Source organism: Heterocephalus glaber, unplaced genomic scaffold (assembly GCF_053883595.1).
Source record: "Heterocephalus glaber isolate CG9 unplaced genomic scaffold, H.glaber_assembly_v1.0 deba00000621, whole genome shotgun sequence".
Taxonomy (NCBI): Eukaryota; Metazoa; Chordata; class Mammalia; order Rodentia; family Bathyergidae; genus Heterocephalus; species Heterocephalus glaber.
Window position 1 is genome coordinate 28,589,118 of NW_028258153.1, and position 17,077 is coordinate 28,606,194.

A 17,077-nucleotide genomic window follows, 5' to 3' on the forward strand; every position below is an offset into this window, starting at 1 on the left:
CTCAAGGGTGCTGCTGCCTGCCTTGAAAGCACAAGGTCCTGAGTTTGATCCCCGGTACCAAAAAAGAAAAAAGAAAAAAATTGAAATGTGACTTTGAGGACTGAGTTTGGTGACCATTAAAGAAGCCTGAGATTTTTTGGAAATGATGGCCCAGGGGCCATTTGAAGGGACCTATGTAGATGTACATCTTTATTGGAACATTATTGATGGTTTGTAAGAATTTAGAAAAGAATCCAGTAGTCATGAAAAGTCAACACAGTTACTAAGAATAAATCAGAACTGTTATGCTCCTTTCTGTTTTCTTTTCTTCCTTCCTTTTTCCTTTATCTTTTCCATCTCTTCTTTTCTCTTCTTTCTTCCCTTCTTTTTCTTTCTTTCTGGTTTGAGGGTTGAACCCAAGGCCTTTATCCTGAGCTACATCACAGCCCTACTGTTTAATTTTTCACTTTGAGACAGGGTCTAAGTCATTGAGTTGCCCAGCCTGGGCTCAAACTTGCTATCCTCTGACTCAGCCTTCCAAAGGGCAGAGATTACAGGTGTGCACCACCATGCCTGGCTCATTTCTTTCTTGAGTGGGATTCAGGACAGGGAGTAGAGGTACCCTGCATTTCTGCTTCACCTGACAAGGTCTTCCCCGCCAGATGGTGCCTGGCTGAGTATTTATTTAGGTTCTTGCATGGCTGACCAAGGGATGATGAAATCCCTGCAGGTACCTAATATAGCTAGCCGTCTGCATTTGACCCTGTCCACACAGCCATGATCTGAATGAAGACTTGGAAGGCACACTTACCACCTTTGAGACAGACAAGGAGGAATCAGCCAATGCCCTGCGGTCCACACATGTCCCCAGGCAGAGCGGTTAATGGGGCTCCTGGGACACAAGTCTTTCCTTACACCACAGAGCCCTCAGGGCTGGCTTACAGGGAATGTGGAAGGGAGTGGTCCAGCAAAGCCACAGGTCCCCCACATCCCACCCACAGCCTCCCAAACTGTTCCCCTCTGCCCAGCTTTCCAATCACCAGAAGGTTCTAGGGCGGGTTAGAGATCGTTCTGCTCAGAACACAGGGCTGGCAGCTGTTTTTACAGAAGTAAATGCAATGTAAATGTGGAGCCTTTCTAGTAAATGGACCCTAAAGGGTAAAAAAAAAAAAAAATCAATTGCACACGGTTATGATTCATGGGAAAAGACCCTGTTGTTTTCATTGACTGACCTGAACCATGTTCACCTGTGTTATGTGTCTTCTGGAAAAAGTCAACATAAACCTGCCCTGCAGGGTCCAGCTCACAGGAAATGATTCATTTACCATTTACTGCACTGCACCTGAAATAGTACTGTGTTCTATTTTTGCGGCTGCCTTTTAAGAGTGACTGATTAAAAAATAAAGGAGCCGTAAGAATAGAGTTGTGTAAACCATGTGGTCAGAGAAGCTGCTGCAGGGATGGAAGACAGTTGTCTTGTAGAGATGGATATTGCTGGGGCACTGTCACAGGGAAGTGGACAGAAATGAAACAAGAAATTGTTGGAGGGGGTGTTAGCTTTCTGTCACTATAACATACAATGCCTGCAATAGTCAACCTATAAAGAAAAAAGGTTTACTTTGGCTCACAATCAGTGATTGGTTGCACCCACTGTTTGGAGCCTGTAGCAGCCCATCAGGGCAGCAGCATGTGACAAAGTGAGTCTGCTTCTTTTGTGGCTAAATTGAAAGAGAGAATGGGAAAGAGAGCTGGGTCCACATCCCTTAAAGGCTACAACCTCAACGACCTAAAGACCTTCCACTAAGCCACACCCATCGAAGGCCCCATACCTCTCAGTAGTGCCCCCTCAGCCAGTCTTTACCACATGTACCTTGGAGGACACTGAAAACCCAAGTAACAGCACAAGGACCAGATTTTGCTTCTGATAAAATTAACATACATTCTGACAAGAAGATTCATATTTTATAGCATTTTTCCCAATGCCTCAAGGTTTTAAAATAAAAAAGTAGGTATTGTGTCATCAGTAAAACTCACTCATTTATTTCACAAGTAACTACTATGTGCCAGGTACTATTTTAGGTTCTGGAGATACAAAAATGAATGCACAAAAACCTCCCCTCTACTCAGGAAAGTAATATTCTGGTGTCAAAATAGTAAATCTAAACATATGGTAACGTTTCAAAATGTTTTCTGTAAGAGATGCTCAGAAAAATGCCTGACAATACATTGCTCGAACCAAGGGGCTGTTCTAGACTGTGCATTGTTTACCATGATTCTCCTCCACACTTCCAGCTTGGCCACACTCAGAAGAGAATAAAAAGTCACATGGGGGTCACCCACTGCAGCAAAGTGACAGGTAGCCAAAAACGAGGCCTAAATTTGTTGACCTGAGTAATGGTTGCATGAATATTCATTACATCATTCTCTCTATGTTCAAAATTTTCCATAATATAAATATCTTAATATGTTAAAAAAGAAACCAACAATTGTCATGCACAGGATAGGCGCTTTCTTGAGGTCGAGTTATCCAGTACTCAAAGGTTCAGGCAGCTTAAGCACAAATGAATAACCATCCATCAGGCATGCTCTAAATATAATTCCTGGGTTAATTAAGAAGCTGAAATGGATGACCTTATGTTCCTTTGGATACGAAGATTCTGTTTTTGTGGAAGATCCAAAGTATAATTGGCACAACGTGGACTTGGGTTAACTCCAGAAACAGGGCATTTGGAGTGTGGTCTATTTATTCTAATGCTAAGCATTCATCATGAGACTGAGTGGATTCTCGGTTCTGTGTTAGTACCTAATAATCACTTTCATAATTATTTCACCATTTTTACTTGAAATCCTTTCGTTTTTGCTCACCCTTCAAAAAATATTAAGGTAAAATAGATGTTTACAGCTATTATATTTCACAAATATCTGTCAGTTTTAGGACTTCCTCCTTAGTCTTAGCTGTGGGAAAGGTGCTCTCAAAAAAGTCCTTTTTTTTTTTTTTTTTTTACAGAAATCACTGAATACAGCCAAATTAGACACCCTCCCTGCTTGGCGCTCTAATTACTCCTTTGTTATCCATTATCAGATGATGCCCCTCATCAACCAAGCCTGCGACCTTCTCCTGGCTCATTTAAGACGCTGTGCAGAATCAGGGGACCCGTGCAACATCCAGAGGTAAGGCCCTGCCTTAGAGATGTGAAGTCGCAGCTTGGAACAGCTGCTTTTTGTAACAGCACATAATTGCTGGACAATTTCCTTGGGCCCAGCAAGCTGTAGGAATGCTAGGATCTCATAAAAGCATGGAAGGGTTGACTAATGAGAAGGGAGATTCACTTAAAATGGACAACGGATGTGGCCAAAGCCCAGGGCTGTGTGGCCTGCTGAGGAAAGCCTGAGTTAGGCAGCGGTTATCTGTGGGTGGACTTGACCTCCCACCTGCACAGCCTCATAATGGACAGGACAAGCCTGGGCCAAAGGACAGGGACCCGGGAAACGTCCTGTGTTTTCACATCTAGGAAAATCATGGGGCACCTCTGTATACAAGCCACAGCTAGGGTGGACACCAAGTTGGAATGACTGATTATCTGGCTTTTCTCCTAGAAACACTTAGCTATTTTATGCCAAACATGGCTCATGGCAACTTAGGAATGAATAGGATGGGGAGGTTAGATCAGCCGGAAATTGACCCTTAAGCACCATGGCTAATAAAGTAATAGCATAATCATTGCCAGCATTTATATAGCACCACATTGTTGACCAAGCCTTCTCGTCCGCGCTCTGATTGCAGAGTGCATGGGTTGGCTAAAGAGAAGGCGGCCTTGTTGGCTACAAAAGCCAAGTAAATAACTGCAAATCCTGAAGTCTTCAACCATTAGAAAAACTCACATTCAGCAGCCTTGTTTTTGTTTTTACCATGGCAAGGAAACGTATGGCCAATTGTAGAAGTGTTTTCAATAAAAGAAGCCCAAACTTTAAAAGTCATCTGCAAATGTCATTTGTTCCTTAATGATAAACTGGTGGCTGTGGCACTGGTGTAGAAATGAGCTAAACGTGTGCCCGCATTAAGGACAAAAATAGACCTTGTAATTATAAAAGGATATTAACACCCCAGTTGTTAGCCTTCTTTAAAAGAGCTTCATCTGACTATTTTGTAAGAAAACCAAAAAGAATAATTGTAGTCTAAAACAGCTTCTTATGGGATAGGCTTCCTATAGCCAAAGAGATTAAGTGTTCTGGCACTACTGCCAATACTTTTCCTTGTATTTGTTTCTAAAGTGCAGTGTGTGTTGCTGTAATAATATACATCTGATCACGATGCCTGTCGAAAAGCTTGTCTGGTATTTATTTGAGTGTGAAGAGCCTTGTTTATTTTGTTTGTTGCTCTTTTTAAAAACTGTAAAATCACGAGGAGCTAATAAAACTAGATAATCAGCTGGTTCATTCATCAATGCCAGTGTGATGGATGTCAATGAATCAATAGATTCTGGCCTGAGGTGGGCTTCCTATGCGCAGCTTTGGGGTAATACCCAGAGCCTTTGTGTCTCTTTTTTCCCCTCCCTCACAGAAGAACAGTGTACAGTGTGCTTCTTGATATTTGCTTTTCAGCCTAAGGCCACCAGAAGCCTGAGGGCTGAGGAATTGATGCCCTGTAAGAGTCTCTGTTCTGTGGCTTCCACCCCTTCCCGTATACTTTTATTTTGTCCTTTGAGACAGGGTCTCAAAACTATGTAGTTCAGGCTGCTCTTGAGCTCACTATGAAACCCAAGCTGGCCTCGAACTCATGGCAGTCCTCCTGCCTCAGCCTCCGAGTGCCTGTCTCTTCCCATAGTCTTCCATTGCTGCTCAGCCTGAAGCTTCTCTCTCACCACCTCACGCAGAGCTGCAGGAAGCTCCTCAGGGGGCCAGGGGCGCCTGGCTTTGTCAGGAAGGGTGCGTTGTGGGTAGCCAAGGCTAGTGCCCTTCAAACCTCAAGCATCCCCATCTCTGTAGGTGCTACTGTGCGTACACCACTGACGTGGTGGCCAGTGTCGCCTTCGGCACCCAGGTGGACTCACAGGAAACTCCTGAGGACCCCTTCGTGCTGCACTGCAGGCGCTTCTTTGCCTTCAGCATCCCCAGTTCCCTTCTGGTCCTAATCTGTAAGTACAACACTTGCCCCTGCTAGCTGCAGACCCTGCACCTCTGAACTGGGACAGCTTTCCTGGCTCCATTCCCTCCACCAAGAAAGGACCTTAGGGATCTCTGAGAGTTGGCCTCCAGAGACTCTGCCTTCCTGCAGTCACCAGGGTTTTCTTCCTATGCCTGGTGTCTCTTATCTCCAACACTAGGACCCTCTGCTTCTGTCACCATGAGAACCACAAGTGACAAACCATGCTGTGCATGTATCACTTCAGCTAGTCCTGGCTTCACCCCATAACAAAAGTGTTCTTAGCCGGGTGTGGTGGTACAGGCTTGTAATCCCAGAACTTGGGAGGCTGAGGCAGGAGGATAACTGTGAGTTCAAGGCCAGTCTGACCTATAGAGAGAGACCCTGTCTCAAAACAACAACAAAATGTTCTTGTCCCCATTTTCAGATGAGAAAACTGAAGCTTGGAAAGGCAGAGCTAAGACTAGAATCCAAAGCCTTTCACTTTCTGGAGCATTTTTCTCCCCTGCAAAAAATTCTTTCCACCAGAAGCCACGCTGTAATAAACTAGAGGTCATGGGCTGGGTGACCTGATGCTGTGGAGACTGGACCATTGATTTTATTTTTATTTTACAAGGGAGTTTTTGCCTCTGGCCAATTCTAGCATCTTCTTGCTTTTATGGAAGCATCAGAGTGATGCAATTATTGTTACTGATGAGTGCCGTGATTTCCAGCCATTCTGCTGAGCTGCTCAGTTCTGTTCACTCCTCAACCAATTTTGTCCCCATTTCTGAGTCACTTTCAGTGGGGTCTCCTGTCGCCTCTGTCAGCTCCACACTGAAATTGGAGGAGAGGTCACTGTGGGGGTCAAGCACCCTCTCCTCCAGCCCTCACACCCCACCCCAGGGCCGCTCTGGGGAGCTCTGGCCAGCACCTCTCTCCTGGGGGATTAAATGAGCCTGACACACAGACCCCCAAGGACACAGGGCCCAGGCTACACGAGGCACGCAGGGAGATCATGGTGGCTTTCAGGGACAGCACAGGTGACTGCTCTGGGGACACCTATCCAGAGAAAGAAAATGCATGGAATTAATACGAGAAAATGGAAACAAAGTCTTTGTAAATAAGGAGGGATGGAGGGGTGGAAGGGAGGGCAGGGGAAGGGGGGAAATGTAAGAACCAAGAGAGTATGTAAAGGTACAAATTTCCAATGATGAATGTCATTATATTGTATACCTAAAATGTACCAATAAAATATGAAAATGTTAGAAAAATAAAAGAAAATGCAAATGGCTGGAAAGTTAGGCAATAAGGGAGCTTCTGGCCCCCGCTAAGCCGTGAGACCCTACCTGCAGTGCGTCCACTCTTGATGAAACAGTGACCTGGTGTCTCGAATCGGGACTGTGACCTACATCTAAAGCCTGAGATGGCCCACTGAGTCCCAGCTAGGGGAGGGGCTCAGTTAACCGCAGATGTTTACTGAGTGCTTACTATATGCAGGTAGTGGTTGGAGGGGCAGAGATGCCACAGGCCGTGACCTCAGCTCTAGGAGCGAACCCAGGGGTCAGGCCAGGCCCTCCCGTTGACTCAGCTCCAGGTGACACTTGCTTCTGGTGACAGGAGTCTAATAGCCGTGGTTTATTGTCGCCCTCTTTGCAATGCACTTTTGTTTTTCTCTTTTAAGTATCGTTTCCATCCATAATGGTCCCACTGGCCCGGATTCTACCCAATAAGAACCGAGAGGAACTGAATGGCTTTTTTACCAAACTCATTAGGAATGGGATTGCCTTGCGGGACCAGCAAGCAGCAGAAGAGGTAACATGTTTTAATAGGGCACAGCCTTGAAATGGAATGGAACCCAATTTGGCATGGCGCCTCTTTTCTCCCTCTTCCCTCCCAAGCCCGCACACTGTCCTCCCCAATCTGGAGCTTTCCAGGGCCAGCAGAAATCGAGAGAAAGGTAGAGGAGGGTCACACCAGAAAGAGAGAGGGCAGGGGCAGTGGGGAGGGATGGTAGAGAGGAGGACTCCCGAGGCGCAGGGTGAAATCGGCCCCAGATCGGCTGCAGCTCAGCACCACTCCAAGCACAGGGCAGCCCAGAACTTTCTAGGTAAAGTACCCTTGCAGTTTTTATGAGCATATTATTTCTACTGAAAAATGCCAAGACGGAGTTTCAGGGTGTGAGGGGCATAAAAGTCAGGGAGGAGTTTCACAACTGCCAGTCACGCCCATGTGCCTTGCATTAGGGAGGACGTCACTGCAAGGCAGGGCTGGGCGCGCTGCTCCAAGAAGCTCGCTGCACCTGAGACAGAGTTTTCTTCCCTCCTTGCACTTGTACTCTGCCTGGCACATAGTAGGGGTCAGCCTAGTATCTGTTAAGAACTTGCTAAGAGCAGAAGTAGGACCTTTCAGCGTGAGGGAGCTCATTCCAGCAGCAACTCTGCCAGTGGAGGCATACATGCTGCTCTTTCCTTGGAGGAAAGAAAGTGGCTGAAAGGGAAGACAAGGCTGGAAGGGCTTAGGGTCTTCTCAAAGACTGCATGGCTCAGAGGAAGGCATGAGGTACGGTGGTTAAAACATTGGCCTGCAAAGGAATCCGCGTCCATTTGAGACAGGGTCTCACTATATATATCAGGCTGGCCTTGAACTCATTATGTAGCCCAGGCTCGCCTCCCTTGTGCCGATCCTCCTGCTTCAGCCTCCTGAGTTCTGGGATTACAGGTGTGTGCCACCACACCTGGACAGAAAGAACCATTCTGAAACCTCAATCTTGCATAAAGGGATGCCTTTTGAAAGCTTTCTTCCTCTCTCTCTCTCTCTCTCTCTCTCTCTCTCTCTCACACTCACACACACACACACACACACACACACACACACACACTGGAGGGCGCATGCTCACACACCACACCCCTACCCTGAGATTAGCTGGCTGTGGAATCAAGCTGAGAATGTAAAAACTGTTGCGCTGAGTGACTTACTAAGAGGTGAGAGGTTATTAAAGATCCAATTACCAGGACTGCCTAGAGCTTTTCCTTTTATAAACTCTACAGCTATTTGTTTCAAATAATGAGTTGATCTGAGAAAAATCTCCCAACCACAAATTCAGGGCTGCCCGTGTGAAGACAGAGCTATACAGTTACTAAGAAAACTTGCTTTCAAGCCATCTGAACTCTGCATTCATTCCATCAAGCAGATGTGTGTTTGCACAGGGAAAATACAGCACAGATGTTAAAAGGTAAATATTTTTCTAAGCCCTAGCCGATGGGTGGATTAGACACTTACATCTATCAGGGCGTATATTTTTCTTGGATACAACCATAAACCAGTACTGTTTCCATCCTGCATGGGCAGTGTTCGGATTGCCTTCGTGATGTGGTTCAAATAAAAGCACCCCGTCTACACTAATGTCCCTCCCCGGCACATGGCCCTGGAGAGCAGCCTCTTGCTCTGGCCTTGTTAGTGGGAGGTTGAAATGGATTTCTCTAAGACTCCTCTGGCCCTTTGGCAGCCTGGCTAAGCTGGGGTAGGAGGAAAGATGCCAGCTACAGTTCTGCCCCTAGAAAATACATAGGGTGGGCATGGCTGTACCTTCCCTCTTGTCCTTGCCCCTGTCACAACCCAGCAAAGCTACAACAAAGCCTTAGGGAACAGAACTGTATCACATACAGTGGACCTTCGAGTTATGACTAGCCTGACATACGAACAATTTGGGTTATGACCGGAATGTTAGTTTTAACTTACAAACAAAGTCTTTAGTCATGACCCAAATGCCAGCCACTTGTGCTTCCAGATGGTCTCAGATACAGATTTAACCTTTAAAGAGTTCTGGAAGGAACATGACAACATCCTTTCCTGTGTGTGGCTGAGAAATCCTGGGCCAGTGTCTGTCGAAGGACCCTGAGATCTGCCTGTACACAGGAGAGAGACTTTGAAGCTGTGTAGAGGAGCTTGAGCCTTTGCTAACCAACTTGAGTTACAACCAGCCCTCAGGAATGAATTGAGTAAGAGTATTATATCCCAAGGGGTTTCAATGAACCAGTCCACTATAATCCCAACACTTGGGAGCCTGAGGCAGGAGGCTTGCCAGCCTGGCCTATACAGTGAGTTCAAGGCCAGCCTGAACTATATAGGGAGACCCTCATCTCAAATAAAGAAAGAAAAAAGGCTTAACCCAGAGTTCTGGGGATGCACTAAGATCCTGGGCCAGCATCCACTAGCCAGGGAACAGCGGATGCCCATCTTCCCTGTGCCATCCTGCTCTGCCCCTCAGCAGCACAGCTAGCACTGGGACCACAGCAGCCACCCAGACAGTGGCCAAGCAGGAGGAGGATGCTGGAGATGCAGCCCTTGGAAGGCCATGGGGATGCTGTGATGAGCAGGGCCCAGGTGGGGCAAGGTCACCAACACTCCCTGACCCTTTACCTTTTTCTCAGCTGTTACAGCTAGGGAAGGCTGGCAGGAAGTAAAGCCTTGGCCTCCAGGTGAGTGGTGCCCACGGCCTCTGCCCTGAGCCCTGCCAGGGGCTCAGCAGATGCCTTCCAAGGCCACAAAGCCAGGAAGTAGCAGTGTGGTAGAGGCCCCCTGAGCCAACCTGCTACTCTAAACAGCATGTCATTGTCATCAAACCCGACATAGCCTTCCTCAAAGTGCATCGACAGCTCTGCATTTGGATTTGTGCAGTTATTGATTGCATAACTAATATGTGCTCAGCACAGTGCTAGGCATAGATGGGAGCTAAGAGTTAGGCTCCTGTTTGAGGGATGCTTATTATCTCATGATACAGAAAAAGCAACACACATGAGATGAGAACAATCTAAAAAAAATGGACTTGCCATATGTGGTGGCACCCACCTATAATCCCAATACTCAGGAGGCTGAAGCAGGAGGATTCCTTTGAGTTCAAGGCCAGCCTGGACTGTACAGCAAGATCCTGTCTCAAAGAAAAAAAAAAAAAACTAAAAAGATGGAGTTGGATGCCAATGTATGTGGTATAAATTATTCATGCAATAGAAATTCAGAAGCCAATGAATTGAAAAATGCTGCAAATAGTATTTTGAAATTATAATATTTCGATGTTGGAGGTTCTGAGACTCTTGCTGTTTTAATCCCATAAACTTCAGAAAAGAGCAACATTTTGGTTGCTGTTCATCACATTAAAGGGCATTTCAAAGAAGGCATGTGCCAAGAATACACTTTATTAATGCTAAAGCGATATACAAACACCTCTATACTTAGAATTAGTAGTCATAAAACTATAAAGAATATGCCAATTACTGATAAGAAAGGTAGGGGGAATAGTTAGAAAGCTCTGGCCACTTAAATGGGGCTGGAGATTACTGGGAGAAAAGGAAATTCAGTGGGAAGGAGAATGTTAAGTCTGGGGACTTCAAAGACAAGCTTCACCAAACGAGTGCCCTCCCTCACCCTGGCCCTGTTGACCGCCACATGAGACAGAATGCAGGCTGCCCACAACAGCCCCTAATTATGCACAAGAACAAGAGAGCATGTGCTCTGATTTAAACCTATAAGGTGTTTTCTTGTTTTGCTGGTAGGAAAACAACCAACAGAGCAAACATGTACAAAGTCAAAACTGAATGTCCCCTGGTTTCCCTCCTCTTCCGGCTCCCTGGGAACAGGTGAGGGTAGATGTTGCTTAATATTTTCCTCACGTGGATGGATGCACATAATTGTACCTGTTGCACACTCAGTGGTTTCACAGAAATGGAATCCCTTTGTGCACGCTACTCTTACTTAACAAAGTGATGCCACACCCTTCTAGATCAGCCCAGACAGAATGGCCTCCTCCTGAACAGACAAAGGAAGTGTGTATGACTCATTGGAGTATGACTCTGCCATAAAAAAGAGTAAAATCAGCCAGGCATTGTGGCACATGCCTGTAATTCCAGCTTCCTGGGAGGCTGAGGCAGGAGAATCATGAGTTCAAGTCCAATCTAGGTGATTTAGCAATTTAGCAAGTCCCTGTCTCAAAATAAAAAATGAAAAGGGTTAGGGATATTCCTTGGTGCAAAGGCCCTGAGCTCAATCTTAAGTACTGGGCGGGGGAAGAGGAAAGGAAGGAAGAGTATGGTGGTATATACATGAGCGCCCAGCACTGAGGGAGGCTGAAGCAGGAAGATTGCAAGTTTGAGCCCCACCTTTGGACAACTTAAGAGAGACCCTGGAAAGAGCCAGGGCATCACACACACCAGGTAAACACTCACCCCCGAGACACACTCCCAGCCCTTTAGACGCCTCCTTTTCCTGATCACTGCAGTCTGTACCTCACTGCCCCAGAGCTGTGAAACTGGTGCTACACAGAGGGCCATTTGGGTGGCTTCCAGGTCCTCACCACCCCAGATAATCCAGTGACAAGCCGTGCCCAGCAGGAGTCTTTACAAGCTACACCCACACGTCTTCTTCCTTTGTCCCCCAAGAAGCCTTGCCCTGTGACACCAGGACCCAAATGTGTGTTGTCCCCTTTTGTCCTCAGCGGCCGAGAGACTTCTTACAGATGGTGCTGGATGCCCGGTGTTCTGCCAGCTCCGTGGGTGTGGACCACTTCGACCTTGTCGGAGAAGCCCTGTCCTCTGCCGCACGTAGCTCGGACCCCTCTGCACAGCGCCAGCCCCGGCCCTTGTCCCAGCCACTCACTGTGGATGAGATCGTGGGCCAGGCCTTCCTGTTCCTCATCGCCGGCCACAAGATCGTCACCAACACGCTCTCCTTCGCCACCTACCTGCTGGCCACCAACCTGGACTGCCAGGAGAGGCTTCTGAGAGAGGTGGACCTTTTCCACGAGAGGCAGGTGAGTTCTGGGGTCTGGGGGATTCAGTGTTGCTAGGGGTAAACTTCTTCTTAACGCCTTGCCAAAATCACACTCGATGTTTCTACAGTGAAGTAGGACTGTTGCCTGCTGCTCAATCTCTCTGGGCTGCCAAGAAAATGGAGTGCTCAGGAAAACAGAAAGGGGAAAGACAAATGGTGCACACACTGTCACTGTCATGGGACAGCCCAGGAGACTGGCCAGGGACTTACAACGTCCAGGAAGGACGGGTGAGTGGGCAGAGGTTGGGAAGAGGTGTGGCTGCCCAGCCTCTGACTGTGGGTGCTGCCCGCGGACAGAGGCAGAAAAGAGGACCCCAGGGAAGGGACAGTGACACAAGGACAGACTGAGCTGGAGCAAGCATGAAGACTCAGAGCGGGGAGGTGGCCACGGTGCAGGAAGGTAAGACTGGCCGCGGGTCCAGTGCAATTCTGGGGCTTCCCTCTGGGGGCTCACAGTGAGTTCCACGGGAACTGAGCTGAGCTCCTTTCCCACCGCATGCCTTTTCAGGATGTTTATTGTATCATAATTGTTTTGACCCATAAATTGTTAAAGATCATCTCTTTTGGGTCGGGGATTTAGCTCAGTGGTTTCGCCACCTGCTGCTCAAGCACAAGGACCCGAGTTCGATCTCCCGTACAAAAAAAAAAAAAGATCATCTTCTTTTTTTAAAGCTCTGCTTCAAGATGGGTATGGTGGATCATGCCTGCAATCCCAGTACTCTGGGAGGCTGAGGCAGGAGGATTGCAAGTCCAAGTCTAGACTGAGCAGTTTAATAACCTAGCAAAAGCCTGTTACAAAATTTAAAAAGCACTGGGGATGTAGCTTGGGGTGAAGTCCTGAGTTTAAACCCCAGTGTTGAGAGAGTGAGAGAGCGAGAGGAAAAAGAAAAAGGAAAGGAGCCTGTGCTTTATGGGGCAAACCCCCATCAGAGATTCCATCGCCTCCTGACATAGTTACTATCGCATGCACAATTTTGGAAGGGGGTTCCTTTTCATTAGAAAAAAAAACTTTAATACAATGAGCTGAAAACAATTTCCCAGAAAATGCCACTTCTTTATCCTGCTGGGGAAGTAGAGGCAAGTTCAACATTATTGTCCATACGTTTTTAAACATTTGAAAGCTGCATAACTGTGTCACTGATTGCCTTAACTTTTGGCTCCACTTGAGACCAAGTTCTGTGTTGTTATGACAATTGCCAAGCTGGGTTTCCCTGGCCCCCTGCCCTACGATTGATCTTCGGAGCCTAGATGCAAGAGTTCATATTTATCCTTATTATACCACAAGTCAGTCAAAATAATTTTGAGTCTTGATTTCCCCATCTGTCACATTAGCAGGTCCTCCAGCTTTGCGTCACCCGAGACTCGCCAGGCACATCTCCCATCTCATCTGAGTCACTGATTAAAATGTTGAGCAGGACAGGGCTTCCCTCAGATTGACATTGATCCATTAATCAATACGCTTCAGGCATGGAGTCTCTGCAAGGCATGAATCCCAATAATCCTATACCCTATCTTATCCTGTTTCATATGTCATTATTTAACATTTGCTTTAAATTGAGGAGAGGGGATGGAGGATCAAGATGACTGGGGCACATTACTACTACAAGAGAGAAAGGGGAGTCAGAAGGCATATGAGGGTTCATTTCATCATACGTAAAAAAACCCCCAACTCAAATTGATTTTAGCAAAACCAAGATGAAACAAAAATAAAATAAATTCATAAATTTGTTTCTGTGAGTACAAATTATTGCACAACTCAAGAATAAATGTGGCTTTAGGCAGATCTTTATTCAGGCCTCAAAGATGTGCTCAGATCTGGGTTTCTCTACTCTCAGACCTTGTCTGTATCTCCTGCATGGCCCATTCTCAATCATGCTGTCCTCTGAAAGCCCTGGGAGGCCTGGTAGCAATGTCTATGACCACATACTTCCTTGCTCCTTGCCCGAATGAAAGAGGACCTGTGGCCTCAAATTCCCAGCAAGAGTCACAAAGGTCACTTTGACTGGAATGTAAGGTAATTGCTCATTCAGGAGCAAATTGTCATGGTCAGGGGGCTGGGGACACCTATGGGCCCAGCCTGGGGTTGATCATACCCAAACCCAATGACCAAGGACTTGGGAGGGTGACTTCTTGTAGGAAGCATAAGGTGGGTCCCAGGAAGGCTGCAGCGGGACACAAGGCCCCCAGACATGAATAAACCAGAAGGCAGATTAAAGGAAAGTCCCTGAAACATCTAACAAGTGCTTGGCACCTGACAGATACAGTGGAGGCTGGGTGAGTGGAAGCTGGTAGAAGATCCAAGAGGTAGAAGCCATGACTTTCACCCGAAGGGTGTTTAGTAGCCAACTGAGAAACAATAAGTTATAACTATTAAACAATATCTCCCTTCCAGATTAGACCCTCCAGAGCAATAAGAGGCAGCAAATAATCAAGTCCAAAATGTAGCATCATTTAGAGAGCTGCAGGACCCCAGGAGGTGCCACCTGGCTCCACATGTGGTCATGTCAGGGTGTGCTAATGTACTCCATGCACACAGCCCCTTATCTCTGGTGGGACTGACCTGGCTCTGACCTCAAGGAGGGCGATGCTGTCTCACCAAGGCCTGGCTTCCTTCAGTCTCCCAGCCTAGGATTGCAGCTTCTTCCCCCAGAGGACAATGTCCCATGTTGCAAGGCACTGAGGGGACTCCATGGGCAAATAAACTGATTGCAGCAAGAAAAGGCTTCAAACTTTAATGCACATAAAACCATATAGGAAAATTGTTAAAATACAGAGTCCTGGGCTCTGCCTTCAGAGGTTCTGATTGCATGAGTCTGGGCTGGGGCTCAGGGACCTGCATTTCAATAAAGATTTCCCATGATTCCGAAGCAGGTGGTAGCTGCTCAGGGCCCAGACCCCTCCTCTGAGAATCCAATGCTCTGCCCCAGCCATGCAGGCTCCACTCATTCTCTTTCCCTGGGTAACATTTTGGTGGTCTTTGACTAATAGGAATACAGAGAAGTTGTCTTTTTAGAAACATAAATTTGATAGTCACCATAGTGTTGCTTTGTATAGCCTCACTCACATACCTATTCAGTGAGTATTTGTAGGTTTTCTTTTTTCTCTCTCTCTCTCTTTTTTTTTTTTTTTTTTTTACTATAATCAAAGCTCTGTTAATCTGGGCCATCTGTCAGGACATGGAAATGCAGATTAGATGTTCACACATTTGATATTTTCCTGAAAATATTCCTGAAAATTTGCATGTAAAGTATGACTTGTTATAATTTTCCTGCTGGTTTCTATTCAACAAATATTTCTTGAGTGCCAGTTAATGCCAGCTTCAGGGCTCCAGATCCTCCCTACGCCGATGGCTATCCTGATGTAGCTGTTCTGTGACACCCTAGAGAACGTCCGCTGCGCCTTAGCCTGTCCTTGTGTTTGTCAATGAGATCGCTGATGCAACCTCCAGAGCTTCTTCTCCCTGAGCCACTTCCTCCTACCGCAGTGCCCTCTGGACATCCGCTGAGGGCTACATCCTTCTCCAAGAGAAAGGATGGATATGCACACTGTATCCGAGCTTCAGACAGTGTAGCAAAAAAACCCAGCTTGGTTCATGGAGGTACTGACTTCCCCAAACTGCCAACTCTGGAGGGTCAGACTGCCTGTGGGAGCAGCTTGACCAGGAACTCATGCTCTGTTGCCTTGTTGCTGGCTGCTCTCTCCCCTCTCTTGGCTCCACTTTCCCTGGGAGGCCCCATCCTTCTCAGGCAAGGTCTCCCTAGTCATCTCAGGACAGCTGAGTAACTGAGATTTTGAGCAGAGTGAACTAAGTGAGGTCCAAACATGAAACCTTTGGCGTTTTCTCCAATTATTTCTTTTAAATGTGCTCTGAAAAATCTCCTCCCCTTTCCTTGATACTTCAGCTAGACCTCAAAGGTTTCTTACAGGCATTAGAAAGTCCAAACCAGTCTGATCCAGACTGAACCTTCAGTCTCAGATTCAGTTCAGTGCTCCTCCATCTAAATCCAATCACCTCCTAAGGGCTCCACCTCCAAATACCATCGACATATAAATTGGGGGATTAAATTTCCAACATCTGAGTTCTGCGGGACACATTCAGACCACTGCACTTCCTGTGTGAAGTTACTTGAGCTCCTGGAGAAGTCTCTGTTCCCCGTGTCATCTTTGTCACACTGAAGAGGCAGTGCAGTCATTAAATTCAATATTGGAGAAGCAGGAAAAATTTATACCATTTGTAAAATAGAAAACATGTACTGATTTTCTGATAAAGACTATTGTTTGGATACTTCATTATATTTAAAATATATACATACAATTATAATGTCAAAAAGGGTGGGAAAGGAAAAAAACCAACTTCTTCCACTTAAATTGTTTTTCCTATAGCTTTAGCACTTTATATTGAAATTATTGACTTCTGATCTGGCCAAACCATTCTGTTTTCTTCTCTTTGGTGCCGGACTGTACCAGCCAAAATTTATGACCCATTTTCCTTCTGCTTAATTGTTGATATAAATCTGCTGTGCAGAACCCAGTTGTAAATTTATCACAAACTGGATTGGACTGATATACAGCCTCTTTTTAGGATAATTTGAACAGTTATGCCTTAGAAGGAAGGCCAGCTTCTTAAAACTTCTCTTGAAAAGCTGCTTTGCCACCATGATAAATATCTAATTAAAATACAACTTAACTCTTCCTTTTCCTCTTAAGGGTAAAAGAACATTCATGCTGGTTATTTTTCTGATTAGCTTATGCTGCTAGACTGAGCAAGATTGGGATCTGATCCTTCAAGCAGCCAGAGAATCTCAAAGCAAAAACACCCATACTTCATGGCTACAAAAAAAAATTATATATACCCATTTACCCTCAACCAGCTATTTCATAAATATACATCCTTTGTCATGGGGGGGGGGGGCTTGAAAATGTGTGAATAGCTCAACACACATTCATCTTCACTATGGAAAGAAGTGTCTGCCTGTTGGGATCACAGCCAGGGTCACCCTTCACACAGGAAATAGGGCACTGCTGACTTTTGATGGAGTAAAAAAATCAGAAATGGGGCTCCCTCCCCATTGGGAGGGTTTCCTCCTCTTTGCCCAGGTCTTCTAGGGTCCCAGGAGAGAGCTCCAGAGTTCTGTATCAGTCCAGCACACT

The 17,077-nt window shown here is 46.3% G+C and overlaps 1 protein-coding gene and 1 long non-coding RNA gene across 6 annotated transcripts in view; one reads left to right on the forward strand and one right to left on the reverse strand.

The window, feature by feature from the left end:
• Tbxas1 (thromboxane A synthase 1) overlaps window positions 1-17,077 on the forward strand; it is a 212,159-nt gene that overhangs the window by 149,883 nt on the left and 45,199 nt on the right. For all 5 annotated transcript variants that reach the window (XM_087205913.1, XM_087205914.1, XM_087205915.1 and 2 more), the window contains 4 exons: window positions 3,062-3,150; window positions 4,966-5,114; window positions 6,786-6,916; window positions 11,592-11,906. In XM_087205913.1, coding sequence (XP_087062039.1) covers window positions 3,062-3,150; window positions 4,966-5,114; window positions 6,786-6,916; window positions 11,592-11,906 — 684 coding nt within the window. The remainder of the gene's footprint in view (window positions 1-3,061; window positions 3,151-4,965; window positions 5,115-6,785; window positions 6,917-11,591; window positions 11,907-17,077) is intronic.
• LOC110350518 (uncharacterized) overlaps window positions 11,856-17,077 on the reverse strand; it is a 33,881-nt gene continuing 28,659 nt past the window's right edge. The window contains exon 3 of the long non-coding RNA XR_002397124.2: window positions 11,856-12,032. This is a non-coding gene — a long non-coding RNA (uncharacterized LOC110350518). The remainder of the gene's footprint in view (window positions 12,033-17,077) is intronic.